The 24,157-nt window shown below is 36.4% G+C and overlaps 1 protein-coding gene across 3 annotated transcripts in view; it reads right to left on the bottom strand.

Annotated features, from left to right (window-relative positions):
• Positions 1 to 24,157, bottom strand: part of NCKAP1 (NCK associated protein 1) — a 108,543-nt gene that overhangs the window by 23,222 nt on the left and 61,164 nt on the right. For all 3 annotated transcript variants that reach the window (XM_025273748.3, XM_006071782.4, XM_025273747.3), the window contains 8 exons: positions 19,662 to 19,807; positions 17,630 to 17,762; positions 11,557 to 11,676; positions 10,769 to 10,908; positions 10,145 to 10,276; positions 6,983 to 7,201; positions 6,666 to 6,796; positions 6,331 to 6,428 (listed from right to left, as the gene is read on the bottom strand). In XM_025273748.3, coding sequence (XP_025129533.1) covers positions 6,331 to 6,428; positions 6,666 to 6,796; positions 6,983 to 7,201; positions 10,145 to 10,276; positions 10,769 to 10,908; positions 11,557 to 11,676; positions 17,630 to 17,762; positions 19,662 to 19,807 — 1,119 coding nt within the window. The remainder of the gene's footprint in view (positions 1 to 6,330; positions 6,429 to 6,665; positions 6,797 to 6,982; positions 7,202 to 10,144; positions 10,277 to 10,768; positions 10,909 to 11,556; positions 11,677 to 17,629; positions 17,763 to 19,661; positions 19,808 to 24,157) is intronic.

Raw genomic sequence — 24,157 nt, 5'->3', positions numbered from 1 at the left:
CCTCAGGACTAGCTTTGTTTTGCAGAAATCTAAATGATAACGGGCACAATGGGCACAATGCTGGAAATGTAACGCTTTCATATTTATGGCTGACCACATTAAGAACGCTTCTGAAAAATGCTTAACTAAATCATGATTTAGTGCTGAGAAGCAAAAAAATAAAAATATAAAGCTCCTAAACAGCAAAACATAACCATGTGGTTTTTCTAAAAGTCTTACAATTAATAAAATATGCAAGGTTTTATGAAGGTAAACTAAAAACTCATGTCAAGTAAGGAAAATCACAAAGAAGATTACTAAAATCAGAAGTTTTAAAGAAAAAAAGTTTTAGTATTATAAACCATCTTGGTTTTGGGGTATGTTACATTTAATGAGAAACCCAAGTTAACTCACACTGATATATCTCCAAAGATAATAAATCTAAACTCTTACCCAAAAAGTTTCTTTTGACTAGCTTTTAAACTCAGGTTTAATACTATCAAATATCTGAAAAAGAACCCAGCCAAGAAATAACACTCGAGTCAGAAAACACATAGTATTAAAAAAGAAGTCAACATTATTTATATTATTATTACATCAACTTTAAATTTTAATATCTAAGAAAATACTGTCACTCCAAGATATAAATGAAAAATGTTAAAACATCAGCTTTTACCATTTATTTTAAAGAATAAGAATATACTTGATAACATTAACAATTAAGGACATAGCTAAGACAGTTAAGTTTATAAAAGGATTACTAAGAGACCATGAGAAAAATCTGAACTCAAAAAAGATCTAAAAATAATGAACAATAACAAGAAAAATTATGAAAATAATAAAGGTCTAAAAAACAATATCATACAAAATATAAGATGTGGAAAACCAAATAAACAAAAGAGACCTAATTAAACTTAAAAGCTTTTGCAGGGCAAAGGAAACTATTAATAAACAAGATTAAAAGACAACCCTCAGAACGGGAGGAAATGGGAGGAAAAAAACCCTGCAAATAAAACAACTGACAAAAGATTCATCTCCAAAATATATAAGCAGCTCATACAGCTCAATATCAGAGAAACAAACAGCCCAATCAAAAAATGGGCAGAAGACCTTAACAGACTTTTCTCTGACATACAGATGGCCAATAAACCATCTGTATGTCTTGTATATACTGAGATGAACAAATGCTCAACGTGACTCATTTTTAGAGAATACAAATCAAAACTACAATGAGGTATCACCTCACACCAGTCAGAATGGCCATCACCAAAAAATCTACGAATAATAAATGCTGGAGAGGATATGGAGAAAAGGGAACCCTCCTACACTGTTGGTGGGAATGTTACACTGATACAGCCATTATGGAGAACAGCATGCAGATTCCTCAAAAACAAACAAACAAACAAACAAACAGGAATAAATCTACTATTATCCAGCAATCCCACCACTGGGCATATACCCTGAGAAAATCACAATTCTAAAGACACATGTACTCCAATGTTCACTGCAGCACTATTTAAACAATAGCCAGGACACGGATGCAACCCAGATGTCCATCAACAGATGAAAAGATAATGAGGTAGTACATAGATCCAATGGAATATTACTCAGCCATAAAAAAGAATGCATTTGAGTAATATCCAGTGAGGCAGAAGAACCTAGCATCTATTATACAGAGTGAAGTAAGTCATAAAGAGAAAAACAAATATTGTATATTAATGCACAAATAGGGAATCTAGAAAAGTGGTTTTGATGAACCTATTTGTAGGTAAGGAATGGAGACTCAGATGTAGAGAAGGGACTTGCGGATACAGTGAAAGAAGGAGAGAGTAGGATGAATGGAGGAAGTAGCGACATACATACACTATCACGTACTGAACAGACAGCTGGTGAGAAGTTGCTAAGAACACAGGGAGCCCAGCCTGGCACTTTGTGATGACCTAGAGGATGGGATGGTGGGAGAAGTGGAAGGCTTAAAAGAGGGGGTGTATGTATAATTAAGGCTGAATTGTGTCCTTGTACAGCAGAAACCAACACAACATTATAAAGCAATTTTCCTTCAAATAAAAAATAAATTAAAAAAAAAAGTCAATCTGAAAGGACAACATACATTTGTTATGGCTTCCCTGGTTAGCTCAGCTGGTAAACAATCTGCCTGGAATGCAGGAGACCCCAGTTTGATTCCTGGGTCAGGAAGATCCCCTGGAGAAGGGATCAGCTACCCACTCCAGTATTCCTGGGCTTTCCTGGTGGCTCAGATGGTCCCCTGCAAAGCGGGGGCCTGGGTTTGATCCTTGGGTCGGGAAGATCCCCTGGAGAAGGGAACAGCTACCCATTCCAGTATTCTTGCCTAGAGAATCCCATGGACAGAGGAGCCTGGTGGGCTACAGTCCGTGGGGTTGCAAAGAGTTGGACACCAATGAGTGACTTTCACTTCACACATTTGTTAAAACCCACAAGACGCACAAATCAAGAAAGAACCCTAATGTAAATTTGAGACTTCAGGTGATAATAGTATGTCAATGTAGGTTCACTGATTATGACAATATGTACCCACTCTGATAGAGGATGTTGATAATGGGGAAGGTTATGCACATGTGAAGCAGGGCACGTATGGAAAATCTCTGCACCTTCTGTTCAATTTTGCTGTGAACATAAAATGTTCTAAAAATAAAGTCTATCTTAAAAAAGGTCCATCTAGTCAAAGCTATGGTTTTTCCAGGAGTTATGTATGGAAGTGAGAATTGGACCATAAAGAAGGCTGAGCACTGAAGAATTGATGCTTTCAAACTGTGGTGCTGGAGAAGACTCTTGAGAGTCCCACGGACTGCAAGGAGATCAAACCAGTCCATCCTAAAGGAGATCACCCTGAAAATATACACTGGAAGGACTGATGCTGAAGCTGAAGCTCCAAACTTTGGCCACCTGATATGAAGAATGGACTCACTGGAAAAGACCCTGATGCTGGGAAAGATTGAAGGCAGGAGGAGAAGTGGTGACAGAGGATGAGATGTTGAGATGGCATCACCGACACAATGGACATGAGTTTGCGTAAACTCTGGGAGATAGTGAAGGACAGCGAAGCCTGGCATGCTGCAGTTCATGGGGTAGCAAGGAGACAGACATAACTTAGTGACTGAACAACAACCTTGTAAAAAAAAACAGATGTGGAAGCCATGGTTCAAGTTAGTGTAGGAAAACAAAAGAGGGGAGTGAAGGGGAGGGGGAAGGAAGGAGGAGGAAGAACGGTTAAGAGAAAGGGAAAAAAAAAAAGATATCTGATTCCAAGTTGAAAACAGCATGGTATTATAGCTACATAAAGTGCTGATGCTACATATTATCTAGTAAGTACAGTGTCCAGGGTAAGTAAGTGCACTCTCACTAATCAGATCTGTAGTTGAAGTTGAAGTTTATTCTCAGTTCTAGGCATTATTCTCTATAAGCAACACCAACAAGAGAATTTGTGACAGAAGAGAGTGAAACTACATATGAATATATTTCACCTAGGGAAGAGAAAGGCAATATATTAAAAACTGCTTTAAACATGTGAAGGGTCATCTTATTACAGGCAGTCTCTACCTCTTGAAGTAACAGTAAGGGCCAATCAAAAATTACTATTTAGATATGAAAGTCAAAGTGAAGTCGCTCAGTTTTGTCCAACTCTTTGCAACCCCATAGACTGTAGCCTACCAGGCTCCTCCGTCCATGGGATTTTCCAGGCAAGAGTACTGGAGTGGGTTGCCACTGCCTTCTCCAGGGGATCTTCCCTACCCAGGGATTGAACCCAGGTCTCCCTCATTGTAGGCAGATGCTTTACCAGCTGAGCCACCAGGCAAGTTTAGATATAAACATAAGTAGAAATATAGAGTAATTGATGAGATTGCCTAATTTTCAAGATCAACTCACCCACCTAGAAAAATGTATGTTTCTGCACTAGCTAAGAGTAGGTTAGGTGATTGCTAAGATCTCTTTCATGTTCTGAGACAGTGAAGCACAGTACTAGTATAAGCTCTGGAGTCAGGGCGACTCTATATAGACTCAAATTTATTTAGTTATATATTAAGCATGTCAGCCTGGACAAGTTAATCTTTCTTGGTTTTACTTTTCTAATCTGTAAAATAGGGACAATACCAGTTTTAAGGATTTAAAGGAGTTAATAAAATACATGAAAAGAGCTTAGAAAAATCCTAGAATACAGTAAAAAATCAGGAAAGCTACCTGTTTTTATTTTTGAACCCAACAAATATTTACCAAGCACCTCTATCTGCTGGACATTAATTTAGCACCAAGGTTTTAAGAGAGTTTATAATTAAGTTTTTATTCTAGTGAAAGTGACATAAGATGCATGACATGAAAGGGAACAAATAACACAAATAAAGCTGGATTAAAAGAACAGAAAGTAATGGTTGCTATTTTTTAAAATGTGGTCAAGAAAGGATATTCTGATAACTGAAAAATATATGAATGTTACAAGAAAACAAGCTAAGACAGTATATCAGGGAACACTACTTTGAGATGACACAACAGCAAGTAGGCCAGCTGGGATGGAAGAGTGAAAAATGTGAGAAAACGTGGAAGGCCAGATCCTCTTGGCACCTTACAACACTGTTAAGGACATCAGATGCCTTCAACTCTCACAGGTATGTATAGGCCAATTTTTATTATCACATCATACTGCTTAACCTGCCACATTAAATGGCAGAGAAGCAATAAAAACACTAACAGTTCTGGAAGTGCCTGAAACAAACAACAGTTAGCAAAAGCTAAATAACTGGGCCATAATTCTGCAATGATCTCATACTGAAAGGAACACAAGAAAGTAGACTGGGATGACAGATGTGCTGCCAGAGAACAGGAGGATAGAAGAGAGATCATGAATTTACAGAGGAGTTAGTCTAATAAGTGAGAATTATACTGTTTGTAAAGCAAGCAAAGCACCAAAACTAGAAGTGCAATTTGTGTATTTAAAACTATATAAGGTATAATATCTGTGCATTTAAAATCCACATTATAAAGTAACTAAAGGCTGATTTCTAGCCAAGAATTGCAGATCTTTCTTTTAAAGAAGAAGTGAGAGGATAACGACACGATGAATACTAAAATATTTACTCAGTTCTTATTGTAAGTCAGGGACTATGGTGAGTACCTAAGCAGCTGAAATGTATCACTTAAAGTGATTCTCAACCCAAAGTCAAAGCTCTTAAGTGACAGGACCAAAATCCATGATAGCCTGACTTGAAAGATTGAGTTCTGGACCACTGAGTGATGATACTGCCTCTCCTTTTAGTTATACTGAGTCTTGCTCTCTATTCACTCAGCAAAGTATTAATCTTGTAGGAATTGACTTCACCTGTCTATTTGCTCAATTTTCAGTAAATCAGATTACCACATTTAGACTTCTCAAGTGCTACACCTGAAATGCAAGCTACTTATTAATCCTATACACCATATTCTTAAGTAATTTAAAATAGAAGGCACAAGTAACCACCAAAAAACTTTCACAAAGAAAAAGCCGTATTTTTAAACGTGTCTTTCCTATTTTGTCTGTAAATTCAAAAATTTTGGTGGCACAAATTTAAATTCTTTAAAAAACTAGATAGCTGTTATATAGACTCATTCAGTATAAATCACTTTAGCCCTGAGATCTTTTTACAAGGCTTCTAGAATTACTTAAAACTTTGCTTCAGATCTTTCACATCTTTATTAAAATGCTATGCACATTTTTCATCCAGTTTAAAAGGCACAAGATAATTTAAAAGACTGCCTAGTAATAATAATAATAAAACAAACAAACAGTGGGAGGTGGGAGGGAAGCTCAAGAGGGAGGGGACAAAGGTATACCTATGGATGATTCATGCTGATGTGTGGCAGAAACCAACACAGTATTATAAAGCAATTATCCTCCAATTAAAAATAAATAAGTTTTTAAAAAGAAAAAAAAAAAATAAACCTAACAATGTTTATATTGGAATCTGTGGAAAGTCATACATTCAAACTACAAATTTAAACAGATGACTGGCTGGAACTTTGAACATGGTTATTGGAAGAAAGGCATCACGATACAACAGAATGAAGACGACTAACAGTCAAGAAGTTTGAGTTTCAGTCTCCTTAGCTAGTCAATTCACCTCTCTAAGCTTTCTGCTTTATCATTTATAAAACAGAGGCAAATGAAGATGCTACTCAAAGAACTTGCTAGCTCTGTAATTTTGTATAATTTATAAATTTCATATAAATTCATATAATTTCATTTCATGACAACTTTGTCAGGTTAAAATAATTAACACTCTAGGTTTGTTTGTTCACATTTTTGAAATATTTTAAAGCTCAAATCAATAAAAACTGTATTACCTTAAGTTCAGCAACTTGTGATGAAATATGCCACATAAGACTTTCACTTAGGAACTTCATACCATATGGGCCAAGCAGCTCTGATAATGACCTCATTTCTGAAACGAAATGGAATTAATTTTACACTTTGACAAAAAAAAAAAATTTAAGAAGCAAATTATTAATTGAAAACTCTAAGAAAAGTGTCTAAAATAAGAAAGAACATAAGTGCCTAGGTAAGTCTAAAATTAATTTTTGATTATCCATATAATTGAATGAAAATAGTCATAACGAAATCAAAACCCAAAAGAATCAAGATTTCTTCATTCTCTAAAATATGCCAGAGTATTATTCACCTGATATGTCAGAATATTCCTCTGCATTAAACGTTAATTCATTTTCCGTGGGTAAGTTCACAAATGCTTTCATTGCAGGGAAATAAGCTATATGACCATTGCTGACTTGTCTTAACAAAGTTTCCAAATACCTAAGGAGAAGAGTAAATTTGCAACAGGAGAATTTAATTAAAAATGTATTAAGGTATACATTCCTGCATATAATTTTAAAGTTGACTAATAACATGAACAAGCATTAATCCATTTAAAAAACTTTTGTAAGTCATTCATTACAAAGAAACTTTTTATCATTCCAAATTTCTAAATATGTTTCTTACCAATTTGTGTACAGACTTGTAATGGTTGGTTCTCCATGACTGTCTAAATGTTGTGTTTGTTGAAGAAGAACATTATTAAATACTCTTGTAATATCAATTTGCACATAGTTTTCTATTGACTGGAGAACAGTCATGTATGCTCTTACACTTGTTAGAAGCTCTGATGGTTTTGCAATTTCCTGTGTGGCTTGATTATACATAGTCATTCCAACAATTGACCTGGAGCGGGGATGGTAGAAAAAATTAAAAAGCTCTAATTTTTGTACTTCTGTAAATAGGCCATTCAATCTACAATTCATGAAATTACTACTATCATTATCTTCCAAAGCAAAAACTTTTAAAAAATATATACTTAGTAGATATACAGGAATGCAAGTGATTAAAAAAATACTAAGGGCATCAGCAATAAAAATGATTTAAGAAGAAAGAGGGTTTTAAATATTCCTTTAACATATGTGGTCTCCAGCAAGTAAATGGACTATTCAAGTCTACAGCTTGAATTCTTTAGCACTGTTACACACCAGTAGTTTTTAGGCCTTATATGTATTACCTACAGTCTTCATATGTAATAACCCTGCTACACAGTTATCACCATCATTTCATAGAGGAAAGAACAAACCTGAGGTGCAGAACTCAAGTAAACTGATCAAGGTCACTTTGGAAGTGCATGCATGCGTGTGTGCCAAGTTGCTTAAGTTGTGTCTGCCTCTTTGAGACCCTATGGACAGCAGCCCGCCAGGCTCCTCTGTCCGTGGGATTCTCCAGGCAAGAATACCGGAAGTGGGTTGCCATGCTCTCCTCCAGGGGAATCTTCCTGACCCCAGGGTCCGAACCTGTGTTTCCTGTGGTTCCTTCATTGCAGGTGGATTCTTTACTGCTGAGCTACCAAGGAAACCCTAAAATTCCCTAATCATTAGATTTATAAAGATCTTAGACTTGTATCTGTAAGGATAAATTCATAAAGACAACAGACAAATCCCATCACTAGTAAGAGTCCCAGAAGAACAACTCAAGATGAAAACTGCTGTCCTTGTACACAGCCACTAAGTCTTTACGATTGTGTGCAAGTGATCAGCAAAAATCAACCAACTAATACTCACAAGCTATTTGTTCTGGCATAAAAATATTTCCCAGGTAAACAAGTATACAGCCTTGCCTTGAACCTGATCACTAAGTAGACGTTTGATAAAAAGAACATCTGCTTCTCTGTGGATTAACGGACCAACTGTTTACAGAAGGAAAACAAGGGAGCTGTAAACTGAACCCTACCTTCCATACAACACTGCACCAATCCACCGAGCGACAGTGATAAGTATCAGAAGGCGTAATGTCCTATGGTCTAAATACTGAAGCAGTTTTGGTTTCACTGTCAGGATGCCTTCCTTACTAAAGAAGAGCAAGAGACTCTTTGCTCAACACCAGACTCTTCGCAATTGATGACTTGACACTCAATTTACTGCCTATTTACATATTCTGTTTTCTTCTATAGTTGTTGCAGCTCTAAGTTTTATACAGTTTTATTATTACTCAGATTTCTTAACACAATATTACACATAAGGCACAAATACTTGTTAGTGACCACAACCTTTAGCCAAACCTTTTGAAAATCCTTTGGCAAAATTTCTTTCATAAATTGCTCTAAGGCCTTTAAGAAAAATGTATTGAATCAATCAATATTTTCTTTAATAAATAAATGTGTAACTTTAGAAAAAGGCTGAAGCAACCTTTACAAAATTTCTGACTTGTTACATAAAATATCAAGAAACATAACTTATTAAACTAATTAGAATTGAGTGCCTCATGGGTCTAGAATTCTATTGGCATAACAGCATACTTTGGAATTCACAAGAGTTTTGTGTTCATCCAACCCTGAGGTTTTCACACATTTGACTGTGACCTGCTATACAATATGTGTCTAACATCACCAACTCAGTACACACAAATATATACCTAACTGAAAAGTTCTGTGGAACAATATTTCTACTTACTATATGCAACGCACTGAGTTTTCCCCCTATTTCTGCTTCCTTCTTTCCTTTCCTCCCTCTTTTTTCTTTCTTTAAATGTTCACTACAACTTTCTAAACTTATTCCATGATCCTACTGGGCTGCCACCTGCCAGCTGACGTATACCAATTTGCTCCAATCTTCTCCTTTTTCTTAGACAGCATATTAAAAAGCAGAGACACTGCTTTGCCAACAAAGGTCCATATAGTCAAAGATACGGTTTTTCCAGTAGTCATGTATGGATGTGAGAGTTGGACCATAAAGAAGGCTGAAAGTGAAAATCGCTCAGTCATGTCCGACTCTTTGCAATCCCATAGACGATACAGTCCATGGAATTCTCCAGGCCAGAATACTGGAGTGAGTAGCAGTTCCCTTCTCCAGGGGATCTTCCCAACCCAGGGATTGAACCCAGGTCTCCCGCACTACAGGCGGATTCTTTACCAGCTGAGCCACAAGGGAAGCAAAGAGGGCTAAGTGCCAAAGAATTGATGCTTTTGAACTGCAGTGCTGGAGAAGACTCTTGAGAGTCCTTGGACTGCAAGGAGATCAAACCAGTCCATCCTGAAAGAAATCAACCCTGAATATTCACTGGAAGGACTGATGCTAGAGCTGAAGCTCAAGAAGCTCTAATACTTTGGCCACCTAATGTGAAGAGCTGACTCATTAGACAAGACCTTGACACTGGTAAAGATGGAAGGCAGGAGAAGGGGACGACAGAGGATGAGATGGTTGGATGACATCACCGTCTCGATGGACGAGAGTTTGAGCAAGCTCAGAGACTTTGGTGATGGACAGCGAAGCCTGGCGTGCTACACTCCATGGGGTCGCAAAGAGTTGGACACGACTGAACAACTGAACTGAACTGAACTGTCCTTTTCCTTATAAGGAAGTTAAGGCTCACAAAGATTAACTAGCCTCTCCGGTGTTATAATGAGTTAGTAAGTGTGGGATAAGACTGGATAATTTAAGTAATTCTCAGTTCACTATTCTTCATACTTACCAGTTATTTTTTTCATACTACAATTTTACTAATTTATATACCATTTCTACTAATGCTTTCCCTCATAAAAGTAAAGACTGCATAGATATGAAGAATAAATAAAACAAACTCATTAATTTAATCAACAAACAAAAAACAGTTTATATTCTTTCTTACTTAGTAAAGCGGATTTCCAGATGAGAAGTCAAATATTCTCGTGGGGTAAAGGTATGTTCCCAAACCACCATGTTTGGTACATAATTTATAGAGAAACACAACTCGGAAAGTGCAGTGTGCAACTTATCAAGGCTGAAAAATATTAATAAACAGTAAAGAAAAAATTAACATCTCATAATAGCAATATGAAATTAATTTCACAAGTATATCAGAATAGTAATGGCAAAATTCAACTTTTCCTCTCTTAAACTGACATGTTTAATATATACCAAGATGCCAAAATAGTGTCAGACATCTAATTTCAAATAAACTGAAAATTACAGATTGCTTATAGTATACCCCTCCAAATTTTTAGACAGATTCTTGGTCTTCAATATTCAACATATTAAAAAAATGACATCTATTACATGTATTTTCTTCAAAAATCCAAAATAAGTACTTTTGGATTAAATAAGCACTAACTGGCTAATCAAGTTCACAAATGTCAAAAAACATTAACAACTGGGAAATGAAGAATTTACAATTACTAGCATTTCCTCAGTACTAATGCCATACAAAAAATGGAAAAAACAAAAAACCTCTTCTACCTGTAACAAAAAGATACAGTAATAGTGGATGGCTTACTTGGTCACAACCAGCCTGTTTTTCCTCATGCTTTCAACTCCTGGTTTTTCCCTTTCAGGTTCCCCTTTCTTACCAGTCTGTTTTTTTGACTTCTTATTCACTGCTTGACTGATGGTTTTGGCACAATGCTTGGGCAACAACTAAATTTAAAAATAAATGAAATCATACATACCAATTACTCTGAAAACATTAACTACTGAAACAAACCTTAGCTAAACCCAGACTATGCAGCAAATATACTAGCACTAAGAACAGAGGTAATAAGTGAGACGCAGCATTTACCTAGCCAGCTTGGACAGCCCATTCAGCTTGGAAAACACAGAAACAGGGAAATCTTGTGTGAAGAGACATTTCATAGAGGTAGTTATATCAAAGCTACAGTTCAAGGACAAATTAAAAAATACCAGGCAAGCGAGGAATAACATTTTACTGAAAGGAAAAGGGCCTATGAAGACCAAAACTATGATAGAACACAATGTGCTCTGAACCTCATCAGAATGACTCAGTAGTGGAGCATAAAATGCTGGGGAGAGATGTTCGAGCTACCTTGGGAATGGACTTGAATGCCAAGCTAGAGGTTGGATTTTAAACCATAACTCTAAAGACAGTGGCACATTTCTTAAAAACCTAACAACAGAGCTTCATAATAAGAGGTAATGAGATTTACTGAGAATTTGAGGATAAGATTAAAAACGGAAAAAAAAAAAAAAAAAAAAAACTAGCTAAGAAATGATTTTCTTGCCTTCAACACAATTTTCCCATCTGTAAGGAAACATTTAAATTATTACCTGGTCACTAAGAGTACACTGTTCTGTGCAAATATCAGTGATGAGATTTCGAGCTTGTTTGGCCATTTCATCAAGGAACATATTACATAAGGAAAGACTGCGATCTCCAATATGATGTCTCTGTTAAAGAAAAATAGTAACAAAAACAATAAAAATTATAACAAAGTAATTTGAATTAACAAATCTAGACAAACCTAGAAAGCATATTAAAAAGCAGAGACATTACTTTGCCAACAAAGGTCCATCTAGTCAAAGCTATGGTTTTTCCAGCAGGCACGTATGGATGTGAGAGTTGGACCATAAAAAAAGCTGAGTGCCGAAGAACTGATGCTTTTGAACTGTGGTGTTGAAAAAGACTCTTGAGAGTCCAGTCAATCCTAAAGGAAATCAGTCCTGAATATTCACTGGAAGGACTGATGCTGAAGCTGAAGCTCCAATCCTTTGGCCACCTGATGCAAAGAACTGACTCACTGGAAAAGATCCTGATGCTGCGTAAGATTGAAGGCAGAAGAAGGGGACAACAGAGGATGAGATGGTTGGATGGCATCATGGACTCGATGGACATGAGTTTGAGCAAGCTCCGGGAGGTGGTGATGGATAGGGAAGCCTGGCGTGCTGCAGTCCATGGGGTCACAAAGAGTCGAACACAACTGAGCGACTGAACTAATTTGAATTAAAAGAGTTTTTAAATAAACATAGAAAATAAGGTTCAAGTCTATCCTACATAAGGAGTGAAGATGGGAGATGTTATAGATCTCTTTTATCTCTTATAAAAACTAACCTACCATATCGTTTTGCACACAATTGACACAAAGTAAGTACTTGGTGATTAAACAAATATGACTGGAAGCAATCTGAAAGGACCATTATTTTCCTTAAAATGAAAAAATGTTCAAATTCCACACTGTCCTATATCCAGTTCTTAAATACTAAAATATCATATGATATGAAACAGATTTAGATTAATATTTGCTGATCTCACTTGATTATATACATACGTGTGTGTGTGTGTATATATATCTATCTCAGCAAAGAATTTTGTAGTTTATAAACAGAAAACAAGAGCTCAAATATTTAAATAATATCATTAAAAATCGAGTCAGTAAAACAAATTCACACATCATTCAATTCTCTAAAATCCAACATCCCATCCCAGAAGAGAAAAAAAAAGCTGACCACGCATGCATTTTCTGAACTCAACAGGGGAAAAAAGAACATTATCTCTAACTTTTGGGAGATTATATATGTATGTGTAGATACATGTACTGTGTGTGCTTTGTGCTCAGTCGTGTCTGACTCTCTGCAACCCCCATGGATTGTAGCCCACCAGGCTCTTCTGTGCATGGGGATTCTCCAGGCAAGAATACTGGAGTGCGTTGCCATGCTCTCCTGCACGGAATCTTCCCAATCTAGGGATCGAACCCAGATCTCCTGCACTGCAGGCGGATTCTTTACCTTCTGAGCCACCAGGGAAGCCCATGTAGATACATACATTCATTTAAATCCATCTATTTCTAGCTACAGATCTGTATCCTTTTAGTTTTGGTGGGTGCTGCAATAGTTTAACAGGTTTTTCTTGTTAACAGTAATTGGAATGTTGAATATATAATACTGTATAATTGTGGCCTATACAATTTGTAATACTTTACAAAGAGACAGATTTTTACTTTTCTATCTTTAACATTTTTTATTGAAGTACAGTTGATTTAAAATGTGTGTTAGTTTCTGGAGACAGATTTTTATAAGTTTTCCTTCCCTGACCTTCCATAATTATATAACAAAAATATGCAGACATTACAAACATTGTTCCTATGCTGAAATAAATGTAAGATAATATAAAAAAAATAAAAATACTTACACATGTAAAACAACTGTTCTTAGATGTACCATATTACCTTACAATGTATTTTATTTAAAATGCCCTTTAAAACTTGAATAGGAAGCAAAACTTGAATAGGAAGCAAAACCAAATTATATCTGGATCTACAGACCAGATATAATTAAATAATGGTTCACTTTATTTAAGGAAAAATTTTAAATTATAGACATTTGGATTTTGTTTAACCAAATTCCGACTCCTGAAAGATAATACATCCCTTCTTCCTGAAAAAAAGGACTTGAACTAGCATTGCTTCAAACTTACTAAACTAATTTATTTAAAATACAGATCTGACTTCACTACTTCTCTTCAATGGCTCAAAAATGCTGAGACTGGAAAGCAAAACAACTAGAGTAGAACTCGGACTCTGTGCTGCGAACAGGATATTGGCAGAAGCAGAGACCACGTTGGAGGCAGTAACAATCATCCAGGCAAAAGATGATGGGGCTTCTTCAAAGGTGAGAAGAGGCAGGAGTCTGAATACTTATGTAAGAGTAGAGCCAAAAACAGAAAATGTTTCAAGTCGGGGTAGATGTGGAAAAATCAATGATTCTATTCTGGACATGTTACACTTCAGATGGCTAAAAATACCTAGGTTGCAGTATAGAGAAAATCTAACTTGAAAGCAAAGATCTGGGCTGCAGATATAGATTTAGGAGCCACTAGCATAAACAGGGGAGAAGGCAATGGCACCCCACTCCAGTACTCTTGCCTGGAAAATCCCATGGACGGAGGAGCCTGGTAGGCTGCAGTCCATGGGGTTGCTAAGAGTCGGACATGACTGAGCGACTTCACTTTGACTTTTCACTTTCATGCATTGGAGAAGGAAATGGCAACCCACTCCAGTGTTCTTGCCTCGAGAATCCCAGCGACAGAGGAGCCTGGTGGGCTGCCGTCTATGGGGTCGCACAGAGTCGGACACGACTAAAGCGACTTAGCAGCAGCATCAGCATAAACAAGATTTTTAAACAATGAGACTGAAAAAGATAAATGGCCTACTATACTGGATGGTATAGTTACAGCAACTCAATACTTAGGTTCCCATTAGTACTGCTGCTGCTGCTAAGTCACTTCAGTCGTGTCTGACTCTGTGTGATTGCATAGACGGCAGCCCACCAGGCTCCCCCATCTCTAGAATTCCAGGCAAGAACACTGGAGTGGGTTGCCATTTCCTTCTCCAATGCATGAAAGTGAAAAGTGAAAGGGAAGTCGCTCAGTCGTGTCCGACTCTTAGCGATCCCATGGACTGTAGCCTACCAGGCTCCTCCATCCATGGATTTTCCAGGCAAGAGTACTGGAGTGGGGTGCCATACTGGCTACCATTATCTAGGAATCCTGCTGACCCAAGATAGTGTGAATTTCAAATCTAATTCATACTATCTTTCTGCAAATTTACTGTAAGTACTCTAGGTTAAAATAAGGGCTCAGCATTAAAAAGTTATTTTACAGGCCTTTTCTATAATCTTTCTGATCTAAATGAGATGAAAGGCTAAACCTGAAATTATAAATTAAGACTGCACTGAAAGCTATTAACTCTGCACACCAACTTACTCTATCCTCACCCAAAGGTGAATTCCCTCAATGTTCCAAGAGTGCCCCATGTATATTTCTACCACAATCAGATCAGATCAGATCAGATCTACCACAATACAGATCATCAAATCATGGATTTGTCTAGGGTAAAGACTGTGTCTTTGCATCCTTGCAATTACAAGTTTAAGAAAGCTGGCTGGAATGTAACAGGCTTTAACAAATTAGCTAAATTAAAAACAGAATAGTACCAGTCCTGTCCAACTCGGTGACGTCAAGGACTGTACCTGCCAGGCTCCTCCGTCCATGGGGTTCTCCAGGAAAGAGCACTGGGGTGGGTCGCCATTCCCTCCTCCAGGGGATCTTCCCAACCCAGGGATGGAACCCATGTCTCCTGCTCGGCAGGTGAATTATTTACCACTAAGTCACCTGAGAAGTGTATATTTATATGTGTATGCATGCACACAAAACTGCACAGCTTTGTCCAACTCTTTGCAACCCTATGGACTGTAACCCACCAGGCTCCTCTGTCCATGATTCTCCAGGCAAGAACACTGGAGTGGGTTGCCATGCCCTTCTCCAGAGGGTCTTCCCAATCCAGGGATCAAACGCTCATCTTTCACATCTCCTACACTGGCAGGTGGGTTCTTTACCACTAGCACCACATTGGAAGCCTGTGTGTGTGTGTCTATGTCTGTGTGCATATATATGTGGGGCTTCCCTCATAGCACAATGGGTAAAGAATCTGCCTGCAATACAGGAGACCTGGGTCAGGATGATCCCCTGGAGAAGGAAATGGCAACCCACTCCAGTATTCTTGCCTGGAGAATCCCACGGACAGAGGAGCATGGCAGGCTACAGTCCATGGGGCTGCAAGAGTCGGACATGACTTAGCAAATAAACCACTACCATATATACATACATATACATACTTTTTTTCTTTCCCCCTTAAAGACAAAGGACAAAAGGAAAGGAAAAAACAAAAACAACGGGGATGGAGATTTTGTTGAGGCCTTTCAATGCCTGAGAAGTTTCTACCTTCTCCATATGCAATGGAGAACTCTAATGGTACTTTAAGAAGGAAAGAGGCACTCTAGTGGCACTGCGTTTGTCTTTAAGGCAAAAATACTGAAGGAAGAAAAATTATTTAGGAGTAGATATGAAAACCTTTGAAAAGCTGAACTACAATAGTGTCAACAGCAATGGAAAGTAAAGGATGGAGTCAAGAAATTATATTACACAAATAAAATTAAGAGGACATGATGAGTTATTAATGTGAAGGATGACAGTGAGGAAGAAACTGACATCTTACATCACACATTACATTACAGTACATCTTAGGTATCATGATTAGGAGGAAATCTTTCATTCTAAAAAATCTATAAATCTATTAAAATTGGTGGTGTCATATCATCTCACAGGTATTAACTAATATTAAAAGCACTCCCTAATAAATTTCCTGTAGGATTATTGAAAAACAACCTGCAATAGAGAGTACTTAATGCGTAAAGATAATAATAATGCTACTGCTCTTTGTAAGTTTCTTTTCTATAAGTTCTGTAGTTCTAAGTAAAAGGATTCAACACTAAGCTATTTTTTATTTTTTTTGAGGGGTGCAGAAATTTATTAGAATCCAAGACATGTCCTTTGGGGTTTATACATGTCATAATCATTTTTTTTTTTTCATTTCTTATATGATATTATACATGTTTCAATGCCATTCTCCCAAATCATCCCACCCTCTCCCTCTCCCACAGAGTCCAAAAGACTGTTCTATACATCTGTGTCTCTTTTGCTGTCTCGCATACAGGGTTATCGTTACCGTCTTTCTAAATTCCATATATATGCATTAGTATACTGATTGGTGTTTTTCCTTCTGGCTTACTTCACTCTGTATAATAGGCTCCAGTTTCATCCACCTCATTAATACTACTTAATTTTAATATATACTTACCATACTCACTAAGTGTTATTTTTCTTCTTGGATGATTAGAAGAAATACTGAGAGTACATTTTTGATGGATACTTGGTATGTGTAAAACTACAGAGTACTTTAATTACTCAGTAACTGTGTGTGCCAGTATGTGAATTCTTACAAACACCGGCAAATCTCAATTTTGCTTACTATATCTATTATATTAACAAGTCTGTGAAATTCTTCTTTGAAATGCTTATATTTAGCCAGTAATGTCTCCATTCAATTTGCAAGTATTTTCAATGAGCATTTCAGAGGAAAACTAAGCATATAAAATTCACTCATACATAACTTTACCATAATATTAATGCCTGACTCACTATTTATTTTAATAAAGGTTAATTCCAAGTGGCTTTATGCCTGGGAAATCCCATGGACAGAGAAGCCTGACGGGCCACAGTCAATGGCGTATCAAAAGAATCAGACGCGACTGAGTGACTAAATAACAAGTGATTTTGTGATGTGTTCTTAGAAACATGTATCTGTATTTATTCAATCATTTAAATAAATATTACATCATATGCCTAATCAAGCATTCTTCTGACTCTGCATAGAGACATATTATGTGGGCAAGTAGGTTAGGTAATTATGACTTTGTGAGTCTTTATCTTTGTGAAATTTGGTCAGCTGTATGCTTGGAGTAGCTTATTCTGCATACTATACTAATCACAATACTGCTCTGAAATTACCTCTTCTGGACACAGTTCATGTGTGCAACTCATAAAATGAGTGCAAAGTAGTGGAAATGCAATTGAGTATCTTGATTGAGAGGGTAACTCCAAACACTGTTGAAACATCTTCTCAAAAGCACGACTATAAAAACTATAAGGAAACAAATTAAAAATCAGAATCATAATTTTTATAGTTAGAGTTAGTTTAATTTGATTCAAGTAAATGGAAATTACCAACTGTAGCAGTTATTCTCGTAGGAAAAGTTATTTTTCCAAAGAGTTCTCTTACATACCAATAACCATTTCAGAGTTATAAAATATTATTTATATAACATTAACGCATTTTAAAATAAAAGTTAAAGAGAAAATAAACCATATCTATGGCATTTGAATATATACCACTCAAACCTTACAGCATCAAAAGTCATCAAAGCTAAGTCACTATCAATTGTAAGAAACACCATTATTTTATGTACCACTAAGAAAGAAAAATACTGTCAATTAAACAATAATACACCATCAACTTTAAATTATTTCCAGATTGAAGAGATGTTAAATCTAAAAGAATATGAGGTGATAAAATATAGATTTAATACATCTTAGAATAATAAAACAAACAGAAGTAGTAAACATGTCTTTATTTTGGATGTGACAAAGTAAGAATGTAGTTAAGACCAAGTATGAATATAAATTAATTAAATGACTGAAAATTTGCAAATTTTAAACATTATTCAAAGTGCCTTATTTCCAGGAAAGAGAAGAGGAATTTATTTTTTTCTTTTTGAAATTAATTTATTTGGCTGTACTGGTTCTTAGCTGCAGCACGCAGGATCTCTGGTCTTCACTGCAGTATGTGGGATCTAGTTCCCTGGCCAGGGATAGAACCTGGGTCCCCTGCATTGGGGGTACGCAGTCCTAACCAACTGACAACCAAAGAAGTCCCCAGAAGAGGAATTTCTAATTGCTGTATCCTTCTTTTACAATATATAGCTCAAAAATACCTAAACATAAAATGTTACATTTTCTTTTCAAGGTAGCCTCTGGGTCAGACAATAGGATAGGGTTCCAAATTTTAAAACTCTTACAAACTTGTTACATAATAACTATATATCCTGAGTTCCTTTAAGAGATCCCTTATGTCTTCCCTGCCAAGTAATTCGGATTTTTTTCTGCAAAACTGCTAATTAAAGCCCCACTACAAACTGCAAAAATCAGGTTTTTTCTTTCTGGTTTTCTCCCCAAAACAAAATTTTTCACAAGCTTTTCATAATGATCTCTATTCAATACAGAGAAACTACTACCACTATCCACTGAGACTATTTCAGCATTTTAGAATTAAAGGAACCTACCACGCTATTCTCATCAGCTTCCCTAAAGGAAAAAAGATCAAGAAGCAGAAAAAGAGTGGACACTGTACAGCTTTGAAATCCGAATACTTAAGTTTGAGTCCTGACACCACTGTTTATTAATTTTATCACAATCAAGTTCACTTATTCATTGAAATAAATTAAGTACTTACTCTGTTAAGACACTAAGGAAACAAAAACTTGACCTCCTTCAAGAACCACATAATGTGGGGAGAAAAGGAGGAGCTGCAGACTGCTAAGAATAACAAAAGAACTTTATAACAGAAGCAAAGGATGGAGCACAGTGGCGGGAACCGTCACCACAGTATCACAATATTAACATCTAACTGAATACCACAGAGTGAAACCACGTGGTATTTAATTTCCAACATTTGCTCTACTTGACCCCAGTCCAGATTTTTTTTCCTTTAATGACACAATTTGAAGCAACTGTTCTTCACTTCTTCAAAGAAAGCATAAAAAACAAATTCACATCAGTAAGAGGTGCTCCTATGGAGAATTAAAAACAGACATAAAATCCCAACATAGTAAACTTCACTACTGGCAGGTTGTTCTCTATTCCCTTGATTCTTAGAATCTCTTATTAAACTGTCTTAAGCACCACACTAACGTAAAGGAATCAAGAAACATATCTTTGGATAATAAAAATTTCAAATTCTAATTTAAAGAAAATTACAACATACCAAAATATGGAGAGATCTGATGTTTCCACCAACATTTCCACCAAGGAATCTACCATTTTTGTGTGAAAAATTATTGTATTCATCATCTTTCCAAGTTCTCTGTGATCTGAAAGGCTAAGTGAAGCCTTAGAGACACTAGTATATGCCTGAAAAAGTAAAGAAAGAAACAAACGTAGTTTAGGTAATGACTTCAGGTATAGACCAAGTCTACAGGAAAAAAGAAAAAATACCCACTATTGAAAAATATTTAAAGTTTATTAAGAACATCATCTTTTAAAAACGGTCTACCGTGATTCAAACTTAAAATTCCTATCAAGATTTTCTTTAAGTAAACTGAAATACTATTCCTAAAACAGAATCTAATACACGGGTCATTCAGCTTGAACTCCTAAAGCAAGTGAAGCTACATATCAAAGATATAAAACAATGAATTGTCACATGATGTCCCTACCAAGAGAAGTTTTCGACTTAGTTCAAGAGAAAACACATATTCAAAACAGTAAGATGAAACTTAAGTACTGCACATGTTGACTCAGGAAGGTTTTTGATTATACTGAATCATTAAAAACTGGAGAGCATAACACATGGTACTAATTGATGAATTCTAGAGAAGCATTCTGAAGGTGGTAAAATTAGTGTTAAGTTGATAAAAAAGGTGACAGGTCTTAACCAAAATCATCAGGACAGGTTGTGAGGGAAAGAAATTCCACTAAGAGGTACCAACTCACTGAAAGCAAAACCTGCCCTTGGGTGGTGGACATTTCACAAGCAAAGAAAACAATACGAGGGATGCCTACAAAATAAACACCATATATCACGCTGAAGAATTTAAACTTTTTAATAAACCACCAAAGAGTCTGTGTAATGGATAATTACTGCTTAGAAAGATTGTTCTATGCTGAGGTGGAAACAGAGAGGAGTGGAGAGGGAACAGGAGGCAGAGATTCTTAGGAGGCAGTGGTGGTAACAATCCAGACAGGATTATGAGATGGCCCAGGGTGGTAAAGCTCAAAAGTGTTTAATCAGGGAATGATTAGACATGGTAGGCAACACAAGAATTATGGTTGATGACCACGGTCCTGGCTTTTGGGAGGCATTCTTTCATGAATCTCACATGTACGTACACACCTTGCTGGATACACCAAGAAAGCACAGCCCAGACCACTCACTATCTCAGCCATTTCTCCAGGCCTTAGAGTTACCAAACTTGAGAAATAGAGTGATATGTCCCTCTGGAACAAAGAGCAAATAGGCTTCCTGTTGATGATAAAATAAAGGGTTCCTCAAACTCAGTCCTTCTTAGCTTAAGACATGCCCAATGCATACACAGCATTCATCCGGGTCTCTCTGCACTACCCCCAAAAGACATGAAAACAAGGGAAAAGTAATGTATATATCTGGATGCTCATGGCACTTCCTGTGCAGTGAATTAAGTTCTCTGTCTCTAATCCAGGAGCCCCATGTCTTCTGCTAGTACCCATGAAACAGTAAGAGACTAAACAATTATTGCCTTTTAAGTAAGATAAAAATCAAATCTCAGTCTCTCCAGTGGGAAAAGGTCACTACACAAATGAGGTTACCATTCACTAAGGCAGGCGCATCACAAAGCAGAGCTCTATAATTTGATGTTTGTGTCTTCTACCAGAAAAAGGGAGAAAATGAAGAATGTGATGGCAATACAGTAATGGCAAGATGTATTCTGGACATTCATCACAAACTAAGTCTAACGGAAGTATGTAATTTACCTTTCATCAGTTTTAAAGTAGAAAGAGGAACCAGTAGTGGCCATGAGTTCAATAAAGACTTCCACTAACTGAGAATAATTTTAAAAATTCTGAATTAAAGTACTACTGTGAAAATAAATTCAGATGAAATGGATGGTGACAAAATGAGACAATTTAATTTAAAACTCATTTGAAATGCTTGACAACAAGGGAAGAAGAAACACACGTCATTAAAAAAAAAAAAAAAACTGGTTTAAATAAAAGTCTAAAATATGAACTACCAAAGTAAATAAGAAGGCAAAGAGAATCAGTGACTGAAGATACTTTAGGGACTAATGCAACAAACAGCAGAATGAGATCCTAATTTAGGAAGAGAAAAAATGGCAGAGAATACATGTAGAGAGGGAGAACTCTTCTTTTAAGACTCCAAAGACCCCAGTGATGGTAACAAAGCGTACTATCACATTCCCTTTAAAGGCTTATTCTTCTAGCCCTGCCCTACTCAAGAAGTGATACAGAGCTCTACATCTCTCTCTGGCCATATACTTACACCTAGTAACTCTCATCCTTCTACCAGATCACTGATCAAACTCAGATCATTCATATCTTTTGTGAAGATATTTTTCTTCCTGTAGTAATATTTCACATTAAGAAGGCTCTTTTCTTGCCCTTTCCTGTGTAAGTGATTCACCTACTCCAACCTGACCCATCTTTCAATGTGTGGGTAACAAGCTGTTTTCTCTACAAAGCCATTACTAGTAATTTCACTTGAAAAAACAACTTTCTCCTTCCTAAGAAAACTGTAATTAATTGATAATCATACTCTGTCACTGTACTGATAATCATACTCTGTCATTCTAACTTAAGCTTTTAACCTATTTAATTTTCCCTATCTTTTATGCCTTGTCTCCAAAGCCAGATGTATAAAATATCCAAATAAGGATTATACTCAACTATATAAGTTGTCAGTATTTTATCTCCCACATCCTGTAGCCTAGTCTGTGATCTTGAAACCCTACCAGTTGACTTGCTCTTAGTCATCTATGCAAACATCCTAGTTTCTGGACACTGCCTTCTACCTTGCATTTGTGTCCTCTTTTCCTAGTTAAGACTTAGTTTTATGTCCCATTACTTTCATCCTTGGTATGTTTTGACCTATTCTCACTATAAAGTGAGAGTCTAATACACAACAGAAAGGAGTTGAGTGACTGTTTGTCCTAATCATGGTTGAGAGCAATGCTATGGGTTGAACTGTCTCTCCCAAAAAGATATGTTGAAAGTATAATCCTTAATACTTCAGAATGTAACTTTATTTGGAAATAGGGTCTTCATAGACATAAGTTAAAATTAGATCATTAAAATGGACTCTAATCCAGTATGAACAGTGTCTTTATAAAAAGGAGACATTTGGACAAAGAGATAAACAAAGAAGGAAGATGATGTGAAGAGAGAGCTATGTCATTAGAGCGTTCTATCTATAGGCTACGGGAAAACAAAACATTCTCACAAAGGGATATATCAACTCTATACCCCTAATGCTCACTCCAAAGCTTCAAACATTGCTGTATGACTGCAATAGACAATGGTAAAATTCTCAAGTGAATTTTTCAAATGAGTAAGTCTAATAATTCTGGAAGTATTCAGTAAGGTTAATTTGAAAGTCATCTAAATCTGTAAAATTCTCTGAACATAAATGTTGGTTTAGGAACTCCCACAAACTGAGAGTAACAGGCTGAAAACAGTTCAAACTTTGTGATGATGACTTTCAATGTGTATTTATTTTTTAAATAATATTTTTTAATGTGTACATATCCTTTGGCACAGTAATTCTATTTTCAGTCATTTAATAAGCATGACTTACACACTGTTTCATAAGGTTTTTTTTGAACAAGAAAATGTTAATTTCTAAATTTTATTTTTAACTGGAAGAAAATAATGTATAATATATCTCAAGTATCTCAAGTATTCTTCCCTGATCTCCCACTAATCAGCTCTGCAATTTCAGGGAAGTTACTTAAAACATTACTAATTATCAACTCATATCTGTTACAATGGCTATTATAAAAAAGGTAATATATAAAGACAGTTGGTGAAGATGTGGAGAAAAGGAAATCTTGTTTATCAATGGTGGGAACGGAAATGGGTACAGCCACTGTGGAAAACAGTAGAGAGGTTCCTCAAAAACTATGAACAGAACTACCATATGCTCCAGCAATTCCACATCTGGTATTCATCTGAAGAAAAGGAAAACACTAACGCAAAAAGACATCTATATCCCTTTGTTCACTGCAACATTATTTACAATAGTCACAACATGGAAACTACCCAAGCATCCACTGATGGATGAATGAATAAAAAAATTGGGGGATACACACACACACACACACACACACACAACTAGGAATAATATTCAGCCATGAAAAGAGAAAGGAAATCTTGCTATTTGTGACAATATAGATGGGCCTTGAAGGTACTGTGCCTAATGAAAGAAGTCAGAGAAAGGCAAATATCATATGATCTCTCACTTACATGTGGAATCTAAAATGACAAAAACAAACCAAAATGAACAAAAGAAAAATCCAAACTCACAGATACAGACAACAGATTGGTGTTTCCCAGAGGCAGGGAGTCAGGGGTAGATGAAACGGGTACAGCAGTCATAAGATACAAACCTCCAGTTACAAAATAAATAAACATGCATCCTGAAGAGCAAAGTCAAAGGGGCCTTAGGAAGCATTACTATGAACAAAGCTAGTGGACCTGATGGAATTC

The sequence above is a fragment of the Bubalus bubalis genome, chromosome 2 (genome assembly GCF_019923935.1).
Source record: "Bubalus bubalis isolate 160015118507 breed Murrah chromosome 2, NDDB_SH_1, whole genome shotgun sequence".
Classification (NCBI taxonomy): domain Eukaryota; kingdom Metazoa; phylum Chordata; class Mammalia; order Artiodactyla; family Bovidae; genus Bubalus; species Bubalus bubalis.
Note: the sequence above shows the minus strand (reverse complement) of the source record. Positions and strands in the feature narration are given on the sequence as shown.